At 43.0% G+C, this 15,526-nt stretch overlaps 1 protein-coding gene across 4 annotated transcripts in view; it reads right to left on the reverse strand.

Moving 5' to 3' along the window:
- inpp4b (inositol polyphosphate-4-phosphatase type II B) overlaps window positions 1-15,526 on the reverse strand; it is a 113,373-nt gene that overhangs the window by 12,058 nt on the left and 85,789 nt on the right. For all 4 annotated transcript variants that reach the window (XM_034290937.1, XM_034290939.1, XM_029118120.2 and 1 more), the window contains 4 exons: window positions 13,423-13,767; window positions 12,070-12,217; window positions 6,977-7,152; window positions 6,178-6,301 (listed from right to left, as the gene is read on the reverse strand). In XM_034290937.1, coding sequence (XP_034146828.1) covers window positions 6,178-6,301; window positions 6,977-7,152; window positions 12,070-12,217; window positions 13,423-13,767 — 793 coding nt within the window. The remainder of the gene's footprint in view (window positions 1-6,177; window positions 6,302-6,976; window positions 7,153-12,069; window positions 12,218-13,422; window positions 13,768-15,526) is intronic.

Consider the following 15,526-nt stretch of genomic DNA (forward strand, 5'->3'; position numbering starts at 1 on the left):
TTCTTCAAAAGTAGCTGGTATCATTAATGAATAAATGTTTGAATGGTGCTATGTAACCATTGTGTATACCATATAAGCTACACCTGTACTCAGATAGAAAAATCTAAATCCACCTGCAGAAGTTTCTAAATAATTTGGCCCAGTCCATACCTTGTTCTTACACTCAGTTTACATTAATTTTGGTGGAATAAGAGTTTTACTGAATAAATTAATCAGTATAACAGCTGATTATTGAATGACATTACTATTTTCACTGAAATGGTGCAAATGTATCCCTACTTATTGTTTGGAAAACATTTAAATCATTCTTTAGACGGCATTTCATTATACATTAAAGAAAATAAGCTAGTAACGAGCTGGACTTCCCCCGAAATAAATCCTAAAACCATAGAAAAAAAAACATGCTGTACTGCAGGGCAAACCAATGTCCAAATGCTGTATATTACAACTATTACTTTCCTTAACTAAAATACTACTGATTTAATGGTGAGCCAGTGGAAGGAACTATATTAAGATTTAAACATCAGTATGACGAGCAAGAGGCAATAGATGGGAAAGGTTTAGATAGTTATGAAATTAACCCATCAGATTAAAACAGACTTCAAAGCATTTTAACAGGTTTTCTTAATTTCCTTAGATAACGAGCATGATACTCTTCAGGTTATCAAATGCTTATAAAAGGGTTTTCACTATGGATTTCAAGTACAATTGTATGTCCGTTTTCCTTAAAAGCTGCTAAACTTACTCAAGGCAATGATAGCCTCAGGCCTGCATAAAGGAAACCTACCAGAGTAATATGACAAAGAATACAATGAATACTAACTAAAACTAATTTCATTTCCCACTGCCTTTATTATATTTACATTATACAATTATTACAGTTATTACACAATTATTACAGTACGTTATTAGTAAGTACAGTATACACCTACTCAAGGGCATTTTGTTTATTTTTACCATTTTTGAAATTGTACAACAGTAGAAACATAACTATGAAATAACATGCAATCATGCAGTAACCACAAAAGTGCTAAAAAAAATAAAAAATAATATCTTTCCTGTTTTAGATTTTCAAAGTAGCCCCCCTACCTTGACAACAGGACACTTCCTTGCATTTTCTCAGCCAGCTTCGTGCCCCACATGACACAATTGCTGATCCCTCCCACCCTCAGTTTCTCCCTTTCAAATTTTTTTTGCCTCTAACAGTTTCTTACCTACTAACTTAGACCTTAGTAACAAGCCATCGGTCCCATATAGACTAACATGGACTATGCTCCCCACATCAAGCACAGACTTGTTTACACAGAGTATAAACTAAATAGCAGCACCACACTGTATTTAAAGTTGGTAAAATATGTGCCTATTTATATTGTTTGGGAAACTTGATAGATTATGGTCAGGCAGTGAGAAAAACACTGTCAAAAAGAAGCATAAGATATAATATATATATATACACAGTACTGTGCAAATGTCTGAGACCACTGATAAAATGGTGCAAAGGTATTTATTTTGCCAGTGTGACTGCAATTTTCATCAATTAGAACTGTTTAGGAAGTAGGTTTAGAGACCGATTTATCTTGGCACAATTAGATTCAAACTCACACTACAGTGTTTGGGTGTATCACTGGAAACTTGGTAGATTATGGTCAGGCAGTAAGAAAGAAACACTGTCAAAAAGAAGCATAAGATATAATATATATATATATACACAGTACTGTGCAAATGTCTGAGACCACTGATAAAATGGTGCAAAAGTATTTATTTTTGTATTGGCTTAATTTGTATGGGCAAAATAAACAGTTTTAAACGATGTTGTCATATGGACTCAATACTGGTTATAAACACACTGATGCGCCAAAATACTAGGATCACTCACAGGTGAAGTGAATAATGTTGATAATCTCTTACGCACATGCACAGGTCTTTGTAGATTAGATGGTAAGTGAACCCTGGGTCCGAGCATTCATTTGGATGTCAATTTGACACATGCCACCTACCCTAAACATGGTTGCAAATCAGATCATGACAATGGTATTCCCTGATGGCAGTAGTCTCTTTCAGCAGGATAATGCACCCTGCCACACTGCAAACAATGTTCAGGAAAGGTTTGAGGAACATGATGAAGAGTGCAAGGTGTTGCCCTGGCCTCCAAAATCCCCGGAACTCAACCCCATTGAGCATCTGTGCGATGTGCTGGACCAACAAGTTCGATCCATGGCGGTTCCACCTCGCAACCTACAAGACTTGAAGGATCTGCTGCCAATGTCTTGGTGCCAGATCCCACAGCACGCCTTCAGGGGTCTCATGGAGTCCACACCACGTGTCGGCGCTGGTTTGGCGGCAGGCGGAGGACCAACAGCATATCAGGCAGGTGGTCAAATTGTTTTGGCACATCAGAAATGATTCAATAAATGTTATGATCATTTCTGTACGCCACGGTTAAGTTGACTTAATCCCTTAAAACACTTTAAGGGGCACTGTGTAGAATCCTACCTCGACAGAACCCCCCGGGTATTCCCATAACAAACGAGACTGGAGCAGTATTAGCTGGTCCAGGGTGGTTGGGGATGGGAAGGATGTGTATTAGCTGGTCCAGGGTGGTTGGGGATGGGAAGGATGAGTATTAGCTGGTCCAGGGTGGTTGGGGGTGGGAAGGATGTGTATTAGCTGGTCCAGGGTGGTTGGGGATGGGAAGGATGAGTATTAGCTGGTCCAGGGTGGTTGGGGGTGGGAAGGATGTGTATTAGCTGGTCCATGGTGGTTGGGGATGGGAAGGATGTGTATTAGCTGGTCCAGGGTGGTTGGGGATGGGAAGGATGTGTATTAGCTGATCCAGGGTGGTTGGGGATGGGAAGGATGAGTATTAGCTGATCCAGGGTGGTTGGGGGTGGGAAGGATGAGTATTAGCTGGTCCATGGTGGTTGGGGATTGGAAGGATGTGTATTAGCTGGTCCAGGGTGGTTGGGGGTGGGAAGGATGTGTATTAGCTGGTCCAGGGTGGTTGGGGATGGGAAGGATGAGTATTAGCTGGTCCAGGGTGGTTGGGGATGGGAAGGATGAGTATTAGCTGATCCAGGGTGGTTGGGGATGGGAAGGATGAGTATTAGCTGATCCAGGGTGGTTGGGGATTGGAAGGATGAGTATTAGCTGGTCCATGGTGGTTGGGGATTGGAAGGATGTGTATTAGCTGGTCCAGGGTGGTTGGGGGTGGGAAGGATGAGTATTAGCTGGTCCAGGGTGGTTGGGGGTGGGAAGGATGAGTATTAGCTGGTCCAGGGTGGTTGGGGATGGGAAGAATAGGACTGCGAGTGTCCAGTGAGAATAAGGAGATTACAAGTCAGTGCAAACCGATAGACAGACCGACGAGGGGAGTATAAATGGGGACTCTCAGGCACTCAAATCCTTTTTGCAGAAACATTATTTGAAACCTTTCTCTGACAACGTTAACTCATTTTTACTAGCATTTCTGCTAGTAGTACTACACAAATCTTACATATTGTGTGAGTGTATGTATGGCCATAGTCATGCATGGGGATCTACAACCCCATTTCCATAAAAGTTGGGATGCTGCGTTAAACACAAATAAAACCAGAATGTAATGATGTGCAAATCTTTTAACACCTATATTTAACTGAAAATAGTACAAAGACAACATATCAAATATTGATTTAGAGAAATGTCATAATTTTTGGAAAATATATACCCATTTTAAATTTGATGTCAGCAACATTTTACAAAAAAGTTGGAATGTAAAAAAAATAAAATCGGGATGTTTATTATCATGTTTACCACTGCGTTGCATCCCCTCTTCTTTTAACAATACTTTGTAAGCGTTTGAGAACTGAGGAGACTGTAGCTTTGAAAGTGAAATGTTTCCCCATTCTTGCTTGATATAGGATTTCAGCTGCTCAACAGTTCTGGGTCCCCTTAGTTGTACTTTTCGTTTCATAATACGCCATGTTTTTAATGGGTGACAGGTCTGGACAGCAGGCAGGCCAGTTCAGCACCTTGACTCTTTTACTACTGATCCATGCTGTTGTTATATATGCAGAACGTTGACGTTGTCTGGAAGGCAGCATATTTTGCTCCAAAACCTGTATATATTGTTCAGCATTAATGGTGCCTTCACAGATGTGCAAGTGACCCATGCCATGTGCACTAATGCACCCCCATACCATCACAGATGCTGGCTTTAGAACTGTACACTGATAACAAACCGGATGGTCCCTTTGCTTTTTAGCCCGGAGGAACCGGCATCCATTTCAGTTGTCCACTTCGCCTCAGTCCATCTTAAATGAGCTCGACCCAGAGAAGGTGACAGAGTTTCAGGATCTTCTTTATATCTGGTTTCTTCTTTGCAGCGTAGAGTTTTAACTTTGCCTTTTGTGGATGCAGCGACAAACTGGGTTCACAGACAGTGGTTTTCTGAAGGGCTCCTGAGCCCATGCAGTGATGTCCACTACAGATTGGTGTCTGTTTTTAATGCAGTGCTGTCTGAGGGCACAATCGAGATGCAACTGAAGTGCAGACTTTCAGCTTTAAAACAAGGGGTTGAACAAAAATATTGTATGAAACGTTTAGGAATTGCACCCATTTTCATACACAGTCCCCTTATTTCAGGGGCTTAAATGTAATTGGACAAATTAACACAATCATAAATACAATTTTCATTTTTACTTTGTAGAGCATCCTTTGCAGGCAATGACTCCTTGAAGTCTGGAATGCATGGACGTCACCAAACGCAGGGTTTCCTCCTTTGTGATGCTTTGCCAGGCTTTATTCCTGGGTCTTTCTGCCTTTGTCACTCCCTTACACCTGTTTTTTCTCATCTGACTCACTCCCAGGTGTTCCCGGTTCTCTTGATTGCCCTCTGTGTATTTAACCCAGGTCCTCTGTTCATTCTGTGCCAGTTCATCTTGTGTTCCTATGCCAAGCGTTCCCACGTCTTCTCCCCTAGAGTTCCCTCATCTGTTTCTGCTCGCCTTCCCGTGTCCTGATCTCCTGCCCGCCCCGACTACGATCCTAGCCTTACAGTCTGCCAGACAGATCCACAGAGCCACTGGTCACCGACCTAGAACCTGCTACTCGCCTGCACTACATTACTCCCGCTCTGTGTACCGAAACAAGACCTTGTCTGCCTTTGGGTCAGGCCCCTGGGCTGTTATAGCCTTAAGTTTTGTCTTCAGCAAGTGAAATGCATGCTCAATCGGGTTCAGATCAGGTGATTGACTCGGCCATTGCAGAATATTCCTCTTCTTTATCTTAAACTCCTGGGTTGCTTTTGCAGTGTTTTGGGTCATTGTCCAGCTGTAAAGTGAAGCGCCGTCCAATCAACTTCGCTGAATTTGGCAGAACTGAGCAGACAATATATCCCTTTACACTTACACTTCTCCATACTTTTTTCTTCCCATCATTCTGGTACAGGTTGATCGCATCATCTGCCTGAAGAATTTAATTGTTGCACTATTTGCCTGCACAGTCTTTCACAGTCTGGTGAACCCTTCCCATCTTTACTTCTGAAAGACTCATCCTCTCTGGGATGCTCTATTTATACACAATCATGTTATGGACCTATTGCCAATTAACAATTAGTTGTGAGATGGTCCACCACGTTCTGTATTTGTCTTACACAACAATCACATTCTTTTGTTGCCTCTGTCCCAGCTTTTTTGAAAGGTGTTGCTGGCATCTAAGTGGGCATATATTTTTCAAGGAACAATAAAAAAATTCAGTTTTAACATTTGATATGTTGCTTCTGTACTACTGTCTATTGAATATAGGGTTTCAATGATTTACACATCTTTGCATTCTGTTTTTATTTCCATTATACGTAACATCCCAACTTTTTTGGAAACAGGGTTGCATTTAAAACAGGAGGGATAATGCAAAAAGAGCAACATTTGAAAACAACAACTGTCAATGCTTTGGGCCGAAGGAACCCTACAGACAGATCTATGATCAGCTTAACTTTCCCCTGATAACTAAGCTTTCCTGTTAGGCAGACAGTGGCTATTGGTACTTACTGTAGACGGACAATGCTAAGCTGATCTCGGCATCAATGCCTATTGGTACTTACTGTAGGTGGACCATGCTGATCTTAGCATCAGTGCCTATTGGTACTTACTGTAGGCGGACCATGCTAAGCTGATCTCGGCATCAGTGCCTATTGGTACTTACTGTAGGTGCTGAGCAGGCTCTCGAACTGTGCCACCAGGCCCACCAGGTGGAGCTGTTTGAGGAAGCCCCTATCCTCCATCCCTGCATACAGCCGCATGACGAAACCACACGCCAACGCAGCAAGCTGGAAATGGCCAATCATACACACACACGCACACACACAGTTCAAAGAGCAATGTTAAAAAAACGCATTCATCCACATCTTTATCTCGTCCATTTTATCTCCAAGTCCAGTCAGGCTTCGTCATTCACCTGTAACAGTTCAATCGGAGGTTCGAGGGCCTTTTTGAATGTTTTGATGTCATTGTAGCCCATTAATCTAAAGGTTGAACAGTATGTAATAAAACAATTCAGTATGAGTTGCCTACTGATTTCTTCTGTGGTCAAAGAGCAGTTCCAGAGACGCTGGATCAAATTCCACATTCTATATAACTGCATCGTTGTATATATTAGGTTGATTGTAAAAGTTTGAGTTAGGTTAAAACCCTTTTTAATTTAGTAATCCCACCGATTTAGATCTTGTGACTTACACCCTATGATGGCAAGTCCATACAGTTTTGAAAATGGCAGTTAAGACAGAGGTAAACTTGTAAGGAGGGAGAAATCAAAGTATTACGATAACGTGTGTGAAATCTGAGGTTGTTGGCTCACATCAACATCAAAACCACATGCTGTTCCTTTGGTTTTGTTGGAAGAACATGTAGGTACCAGCACATTTGGCATTTCTCTAAAACCAATGACTCATTACTTGCCCATCGGTTCAGCAAAACACCATAGCAAACCTTTACAAACCACCTACCGCCTGACTGAAGACCACGTCCCGCCTCTGCTTGAGGTAGAGGCCCTGTGGGATGCTGCAGGCCGCCTCCTGCAGAAGGACAAAGGTCATGGCCCTCTTGGCACGCTTCACCACCTCCTCAACACAGTCCTTTAACCTGACCACCAGGGGGCAGAGCTGCTCTCTCCAGTCCCCTGCTGCAGAACACAGGAACATTTTTAAATTGACAGGATATTTTTTAGAGGCCTGGTAGGATTTTGTTAATGTCTTCTTGTGTTCGCTATTCATTCCATGGTGCCAGAGTGCCAAATGTGAAAATACTGCGGTAAATGCTACAGATAATGATTCATTTTGAAAATGTAGTTGCTTTGCTGTTTTTCAAGGACAACAACTGCTTTTCTGCCAAATGCCACAGTAAAACATTTCTGTGTATAAAACGCCGGCCTCGGGGGGCATTTTCTATTTCACTCCCACAGATGTTTGACCCTTACAAACTGTTCCTATAACCCAGTGAATGTATCACTGCCACCTACTGCATGTTTGATGCAAAACATGTGCAGCTAAATGAGCAGTGTGTTGGAGTGGCATAACATCACACATTTTCTTAACTTCAGATGAGCTTTTGCTTTTAGCCCTTTTCTGGGAACTGAAAGCCTATGAAGACTTGCCTTGGCAAGCAATGGAACTACTTATTCATCTTAGCCCATGGTTATGCACTTCAGTGTCTCTCTCTTGGCTCAATGCTTTTCCTTTGATTTTCAGTGAGGACGAGGCAGAGGTCTATTTTAAAGTACAGGATCTCCGGCAGACAGTGATCTTGAACTCCGTTATGAGACGACGGGATGTGTCAGTATACACCTTAGAGCAGGTACTGCAGTCCAATGTAAAACCACTTATGGTCAACAGGGGGAGGTGTTGTCCATGTTTTTATTGTCAAGCCTCTTAACTCATTGTATTCAGAAACGTCAATCAATAAGAGCGATCTTATTAAGCCCTTTTTTCCCCCACAGCATGTACATACAGATGCCAGGACAAAAAAAAATCTTACCCAAAACCTACTTGAAACTATAACAAACTGAACATTGCAGCTTTAAATTTACATCTAAAAGGAGAAAATGTACCCCTGATGTGATTCTGTCACTGATTTTCTTCTCTGGTTTTCAATTAAACATTATAAGCAAATGGTTCTCATATTTAATAGAAAACACGCAAAAAGAAGGCATCACACAGCAATGAGGCGTCTTTTTAAAATGATTGAAACAAAAAACTACGAAAAAAGGGAATGAACAATCGTGACGAAAAAAGGGATGGAAAGGGAACTCTCTTTCTGCCAGACCAAAACCAGCAGCAGCCCCCACCCCCCACCCACCCCACCCCACCCCACTTGCCCATTTTACACTAGAAAGTCTTTCACTAAAGATGTGGTGGCACGGTCCACTTTCCAGAACCTCTGCAAATAATATTGATTACATTAACAACTCTAGGGAAAGGCAGTACCCAGCCAAGTCACTATGACTGTAACAGTGTGGGAAGTGGTCTTGGACGAGCAGACAACGCAATTAGCTGGAAGACATAGACAGGACAAATATGCCCTGCTCAAGGAGCTTGCTTTTTTGGGGAGCTTCAAGAAACTTAAGAAAAAACAACTCCTTAACGGAGACCTAAGACGTTCATTTCTCGCTGCACCTGTCACAACCAATGGAAGAGAAGAGGAAGTAATTCTATGCGCCATGGTATTTATAGGGGTTTCAGGGGCTTGTGCATCACACTCTTAGCATGGAATTACCCTGAGACGACTAGCATAGTACCTCAAGCAAAATAGAATCATTTTGATTAGGAATGAAGTCAGTCTGATCCGAATGAAGTTGTTGGTCCAGCAATGTGCTGACACAATTAGCCAGAACCCTAACTAATATTTATTGTCTTTAATTGTTTCTCAGATTTCCCTGAAAGAGATTTACACATTTGGCCAGAATACCTTTCATAAGGGAAAGAGAGATTACACTGCTCCAGAAATGCTTAAAGGATTACTTTCTGCTTTTGATGTACACAAGGATTAATAAAAATGACAGGATCTGCAGTTGTTGGCCTTGGGAGATATGTGGTACCCCAGAAACACGCGACTTCGTGGATTGTTGTGGCCCACGGTGGTCTCGTGGTCAAAGCCGCTGTCTCGGGTACACAGAAGAGCTGAAGCACTGCCATGTAACCACATAATATCTTCAAGTATCCTTACTTTCTATCAGTAAACTGTCCCAAAACTATATAAACAAAAAAATTCTAAGTTAACTGTGGATTGTAGGATCCCTCTGAATTTCATAAAGATGTCTCGTGAGAGATTTGTGTGGTTTGTAACTGAGCTGACGGTGTTTTTGTTTCATATAAAGAATGTTTCTGCCAATTTCCGCGGAGAGAATTTTTTAAAGTTGGATGACGAGCAACCTCCTCACCCATGAAGTGAATTGGTGCTTCCGGTTCAGCTAATTCTGCCCCGTCTCATTTGCATCTGGACACCAGGAATGACATGATACAGCCCCCTCAAACATGCATTAAGGCTTTTCCACAGATAAAGAACTATCTGCACATCTGTTATCCAAAGTTAAAATGTTTATGATGATTATTATTCGAAGACAATAATGCAAAACTAAGATTTACTGTTTGTGCATGTCTCCAAACCCTAGAGAAAGGTATTCCAATCTTTTCCATCAAGCTTCTCCTTTTGCTTAGATTTTGTACTTTCAATTGGGCAAATTCCTCTCTTCTTTCCTCTGTATGGTCCTTCATGTAGGCTATACAAGATCATACTGCATTATATTTTCTGTAATTATACCTGGTTAAACAAGTTATGAAGGACCCTTTATTATTCTGTATAATAATTTCTTCCCTATCCGTATAATATTCTCAAGTGGTATCTGTTTCTATTTTTTCATAGTGAGAAATTATTTTTGGAATGGTCTTAGATTTTCCAATTTTTGATCTTTGATTGGCATATAATAGTCATGTGACCCACTGGTTACACATCAAAGAAAATCTGCACCCTTCTGCAGCTGCTGCTATTTCATACCAATAAGTAATAGCCACAGATGATGCACCAACACGTGATGAACGTTTGCAAGGTAAGTTTCCATTGCAGTTTACTGTAATCAACTGAGAAAGTTCAAAGTTCATTCAGCCCACAATACGCTCTAATTGTTGTTATCGGTTAAGTGATCGAACGTACCACAGAGAGACAGACACCGTCAACATGCTGATGAACTGAGAGATATCATTTGTAACATACGTGAGATTTGCTCATGACAGTTACAACTGATCGCTACGGGACACCTCTGCCCTGGTGTTAGTACTTGGTAGAAGCCTCTCACCGTTAACTGATTTATCAAAGGCTCTTATCCAGAGCGACTAACAGGAGTGAGGTCATTCGTTTTCATAGGTATGAATACATTTGAATAATATTCTATCAACTTTGCAAAGCTTTGCACATCTTCGGGCAGAATGCAAGTCGTTTTTTTTTTCCAGTTATATCTGATGGGCAGCAGGACTGAATGCTTGTCTCAGATTTTGAAATAAATGTAATCCATTCTAATGTACAGTTGGCTTATGAATTTGTATATTTCGCTTGCTGAAAAATAAATCTATACCCAGGATTAGGACATGTTTTCCTTTATATTATTTCCTTAGGCTTTATTCCTGTCTTCTATTGTTTGATCCTGACAAAGTACCCAACACTCGGCCGATTACAAGCAGACAAACGACACAATTCTTCTATCGCAACACTTACGTAGGGTATCACGTCCATGGAATGGATGATTCGGATGTCATTTTTGAACACAGGCTTTCCTTCCACTTTGACCTGCAGGCCAGCAATGTGGAGTGAATTGGATGTGGTTGATCCATTGGTATTCTGGGGCATTTTGGGGAATGGTGGGGGGCATAATTTCTCCAGGGGGGACTGAAAAGTTAGTTTTTATCATATCAACTAGACAGAATCAAAGACAATATAAAATGATTGATGAAACCCTCTTAGACAGGGATACCTGTCTAACCCTGGGATACCTGTCTAACCCTGGGATACCTGTCTAACCCTGGGATACCCATCTAACCCTGGGATACCGGTCTAACCCTGGGATACCGGTCTAACCCTGGGATACCGGTCTAACCCTGGGATACCCATCTAACCCTGGGATACTCGTCTAACCCTGGGATACCGGTCTAACCCTGGGATACCCGTCTAACCCTGGGATACCCATCTAACCCTGGGATACCCATCTAACCCTGGGATACTCGTCTAACCCTGGGATACCGGTCTAACCCTGGGATACCCGTCTAACCCTGGGATACCCGTCTAACCCTGGGATACCTTCCAAACCAAATTGCACAAGCTTGAGCAATTTTGACAACAAAAAAAGAAACCTAGGAAAAGCCCTTCTGAAAATGGAATGCACACTGCTTGTCCCAAATGTCCAAACAGACAAACTCCCACAATGCCTCATTACCATGAGCCACTTACAGACCTCTGTTTGACCAGCAGAAAGGAGAGAATTATCCCAGTGTCCAGTCCCTAACCACTCTCTACCCGTGCCTGTTCGGCATCTTGAATCACGTGCACGTGTCCCCACATCGGCTTCGAGACGCAGTGTGAGCGGTCACCAATACCCAGTCTGGCTTAAGCCAGTATCAATCTGTAGCCCAGTTGGCAGGAAGCAGCAGGCCCTGAGAGATGATTTGATTGGATGCAGGGGAGACTGGGCGGCTCACGATGATCGATAATGGCTGGACGTGAATAACAAGCGCGCCTCGCTTCACTTCCCCGGTCAATGTATTATTTATGTACTATTTCCCTGCCACTTTCATTCTGTTGTAATGCGGAGTCAGCTGAGTGTGTAGGCCTTTGGGCAGAACCAATACCGCAACCGGCTAACGTGGTATGTGACTGCCATCTAAAGGCGAGACGGAGGTCCAACAACTTGCTCAAGGCAGACACGTCTTGGACTCACGGGAGGTATTTCTGGTTACTACTTCAAGACAAGTTAAAGGCATCGTAATGGATGTTAACTTGTCTTTATTATTATGTTAGTCAGGCTTGAACGCATCATATCCAGTGGTGAAAAGCTTACAGGGGTTGTGGGAAGTGATGACATCGGCCAGGGCGTGGTCGCTGATTGGTTGTTCCTGGTTGTTGTTGACTGGTTCCTGCTCCTGGAGCTTGTCCACCATGGCGATGACACAGCTGAGGCTCTTAGCTACGTCGGCCCAGACCCTGTCCTGGAGGAGGGAGATACAACGTCAGAAACTGTCTGCTCTACGTGTGTGTGTGTTAGTGAGAGAGAGAGAGAGAGAGAGAGAGAGAGAGAGAGAGAGAGAGAGAGAGAGAGAGAGAGAGAGAGAGAGAGAGAGAGAGTGTGCACACATTTTACTTGCCTGGTGGGGACCGAAAGTCCACGCAAGAAAACTATAAGAAGGGACATTTGTTTTGTGGGACCTTTCACTGGTCCCCACAAGAACAAAGGCTATTTGTGATATTAAGCCAATAACCTGCCTTGGTCCACTAGAATGGGTCTGAGTATGATTGGATATTGTCGGTATACTTGCCTTGTACTTTGTCTTAAAATCAATTGGTCACAGGGGGAGAAAGACATTTTAAAAAGTCTGAAGATTTCCTTTACTCTCACACGATCCGAAACGTCACAGTTTGTGTCAGATGGCAATTGCAGTCTGCTTGACAGGATTAGTCTCAATGTGCTTTTCTACTCTCAAGCGTTAAGCCTCCAAACTCTGTTTCATATTGTCATCATACTGGCCACTGCCTTTAAATTATTTCCCCACTTTCTGCCTGTTGAGGAACGTAATTAGACTTTCCCAAGTTGTCTGCAGTGTGTGTGCACGCACATGTGTCCACTGAGTATGTGTGTCTGTGTTGGAGTTGTTTGAGCGTCCTTTGTTTTATAGGTGGGTGTTTTTGAACTTCTCTCAAAGGCATCCAGTCATTTGACAGCTGATTAGGAATAGTTGCGTGTGTGACTCTGGCTAAGCCCTCGCTGTTAGATAGGGCTTTATTGGACTGCGAGCCCACTGCTTTCAATGGAACATGCAGTCAGGCGCAAACACAAACAAGACTGCAGACACACACAGAAAAATATTTTGGGATGTACTATCCTCGCGGGGGCTCATCCAAAATTCACAACCCAACTTCCCTAACCCAACCTAACTCTAAATCTAACCCCAAAAACATCTACACTAAACCTAACCCCAAAAACATCTACACTAAACCTAACCCCAAAAACATCTACACTAAACCTAACCCCAAAATATCCCTTGTCCCCTTTGGGCGCCGGCAACAGCCGAGAGCAGTTTTTCTCTGATTTGATCACCAGCAGTCCATTTGTTATGATGACGTGCGGCGGCCACTCAAGATTCAGACAGCAGGAGCAAGAGCTCCGGAAAGACCGACACCGACGGTTGAAACTTGCCCATTCCTCCTCGTCATACTCTTTATGGCACGGGATGGAGTCCTGGCGCAGCACAGGTCCGCCCTCTCCAACGGGAGGCGTCAGGGAGCCACCATCCACATTATTGCACACTGACGCGGGGCTGTCCGCGGCACGCTCCCCAGGGCTGAGGCCTGGGTTCTGGGACGGACTCGGACCTTGGGGACCCTGCTGAACGGGACTTTGGGGGTCCCGGTGGTTGTGAATGGTGTGGCCCGGCAGGGTCTGCGTCTGGTTCTTGGTCACGTAGCCGGGCCGGGCTGCGTGGAGGGCCAGCAGGGCGCTCTTCACCAACTCGTCTTTGAGAGCGTGCACAAACTGCTCCGTCTGCAAGAGATCAGATGCAGGAGGAGAGGGAGAATAAGCGGGACACAACAGTGTTGTGGCACGGCGAGAAAGAGAGTGACTGTGAGAGAGTGCGGAATGGAAATACATATATGTACAGTATCTCACAGAAGTGAGTACACCCCTCACATTTTTGCAAATATTTGATTATATCTTTTCATGTGACAACATTCCCTAAATAAACTGTAGCTCCCCAGTGCCAGCAGCACTCATGCAGCCCCAGACCATGACACTCCCACCACCATGCTTGACTGTAGGCAAGACACACTTGTCTTTGTACACCTCACCTGGTTGCCGTGACACCATCTGAACCAAATAAGTTTATCTTGGTTTCATCAGACCACAGGACATGGTTCCTGTAATCCATGTCCTTAGTCTGCTTGTCTTCAGCAAACTGTTTGCAGGCTTTCTTGTCCATCATGTTTAGAAGAGGCTTCCTTCTGGGACGACAGCCAAACAGACCATTTTGATGCAGTGTGCGGCGTATGATCTGAGCACTGACAGGCTGACCCCCCACCCCTTCAACCTCTGCAGCAATGCTGGTAGCACTCATACGTCTATTTCCCAAAGACCACCTCTGGATATGACGATGGGCACGTGCACTCAACTTCTTTGGTCGACCATGGCGAGGCCTGAACTGGTCCTGTTAAATCGCTGTATTGGCCACCTTGCTGCAGCTCAGTTTCAGGGTCTTGGCAATCTTCTTATAGCCCAGGCCATTATTATGTAGAGCATCAATACTTTTTTTCAGATCCTCAGAGAGTTCTTTGCCATGAGTTACCATGTTGAACTTCCAGTGACCAGTATGAGGGAGTGTGAGAGCGATGACACCGGATTAAACACACCTGCTCCCCGTTCACACCTGAGACCTTGTAACTCTAACGAGTCACATGACACATGGACATTTTCACTTAGGTGTGTACTCACTGTTGTTGCCAGCAGTTTAGACATTAATAGCTGTGTGTTGTGTTATTTTGAGGGGACAGCAAATTTACACTGTTATACAAGCTGTACACTCACTACTTTACATTGTAGCAAAGTCTTATTTCTTCAATGTTGTCACATGAACAGATATAATCAAACATTTGCAAAAATGTGAGGGGTGTACTCACTTTTGAGAGATACTGTATATGAGAGAAAGAGAGAGCACAAAGAGATGGCAGGGCAACAGGAGTAATCTATCAAAAATTTATTTCATTATATATGTATTTCTGTATACATGTATTCCCGCACAGTATATGTGTTTCTGTGTATTTGTATTCCTGTACAGTATATATATTTGTGTTTCTGTATATATATATTCCTTTTTCTATGTATTCCTTTATAAATGTGTTTCTGTGTATATGTATTCCTGTATTGATAGATTTTTTTGTGTTTCTGCAAACACTTATTTCTACATATATGTGATTCTGTATACATATATTTCTACATATATGTGATTCTGTATACATATATTTCTACATATATGTGATTCTGTATACATATATTTCTACATATTTGTTTTTATGTCCATGGGTTTATGTGCGTTTGTGCTGCAGAGGAGTGCATTTGAAGGGGTTATGAAAGATGAGCACTTCTCGCTAGGTTTCACCTCCTCATTTGCTAGCACTGGCGCCAGGCACCGGCAAAAACAACATCAACAACAACAAACAATTCAATTACTCCTCGGCGAGCACTCGTCCCTCCGAGGGGACGCTACCTCCTTTGATCTAAAATTCACAAGCTACTGGATACTGAGGAT

Source organism: Esox lucius, chromosome 25 (genome assembly GCF_011004845.1).
Source record: "Esox lucius isolate fEsoLuc1 chromosome 25, fEsoLuc1.pri, whole genome shotgun sequence".
Lineage (NCBI taxonomy): Eukaryota > Metazoa > Chordata > Actinopteri > Esociformes > Esocidae > Esox > Esox lucius.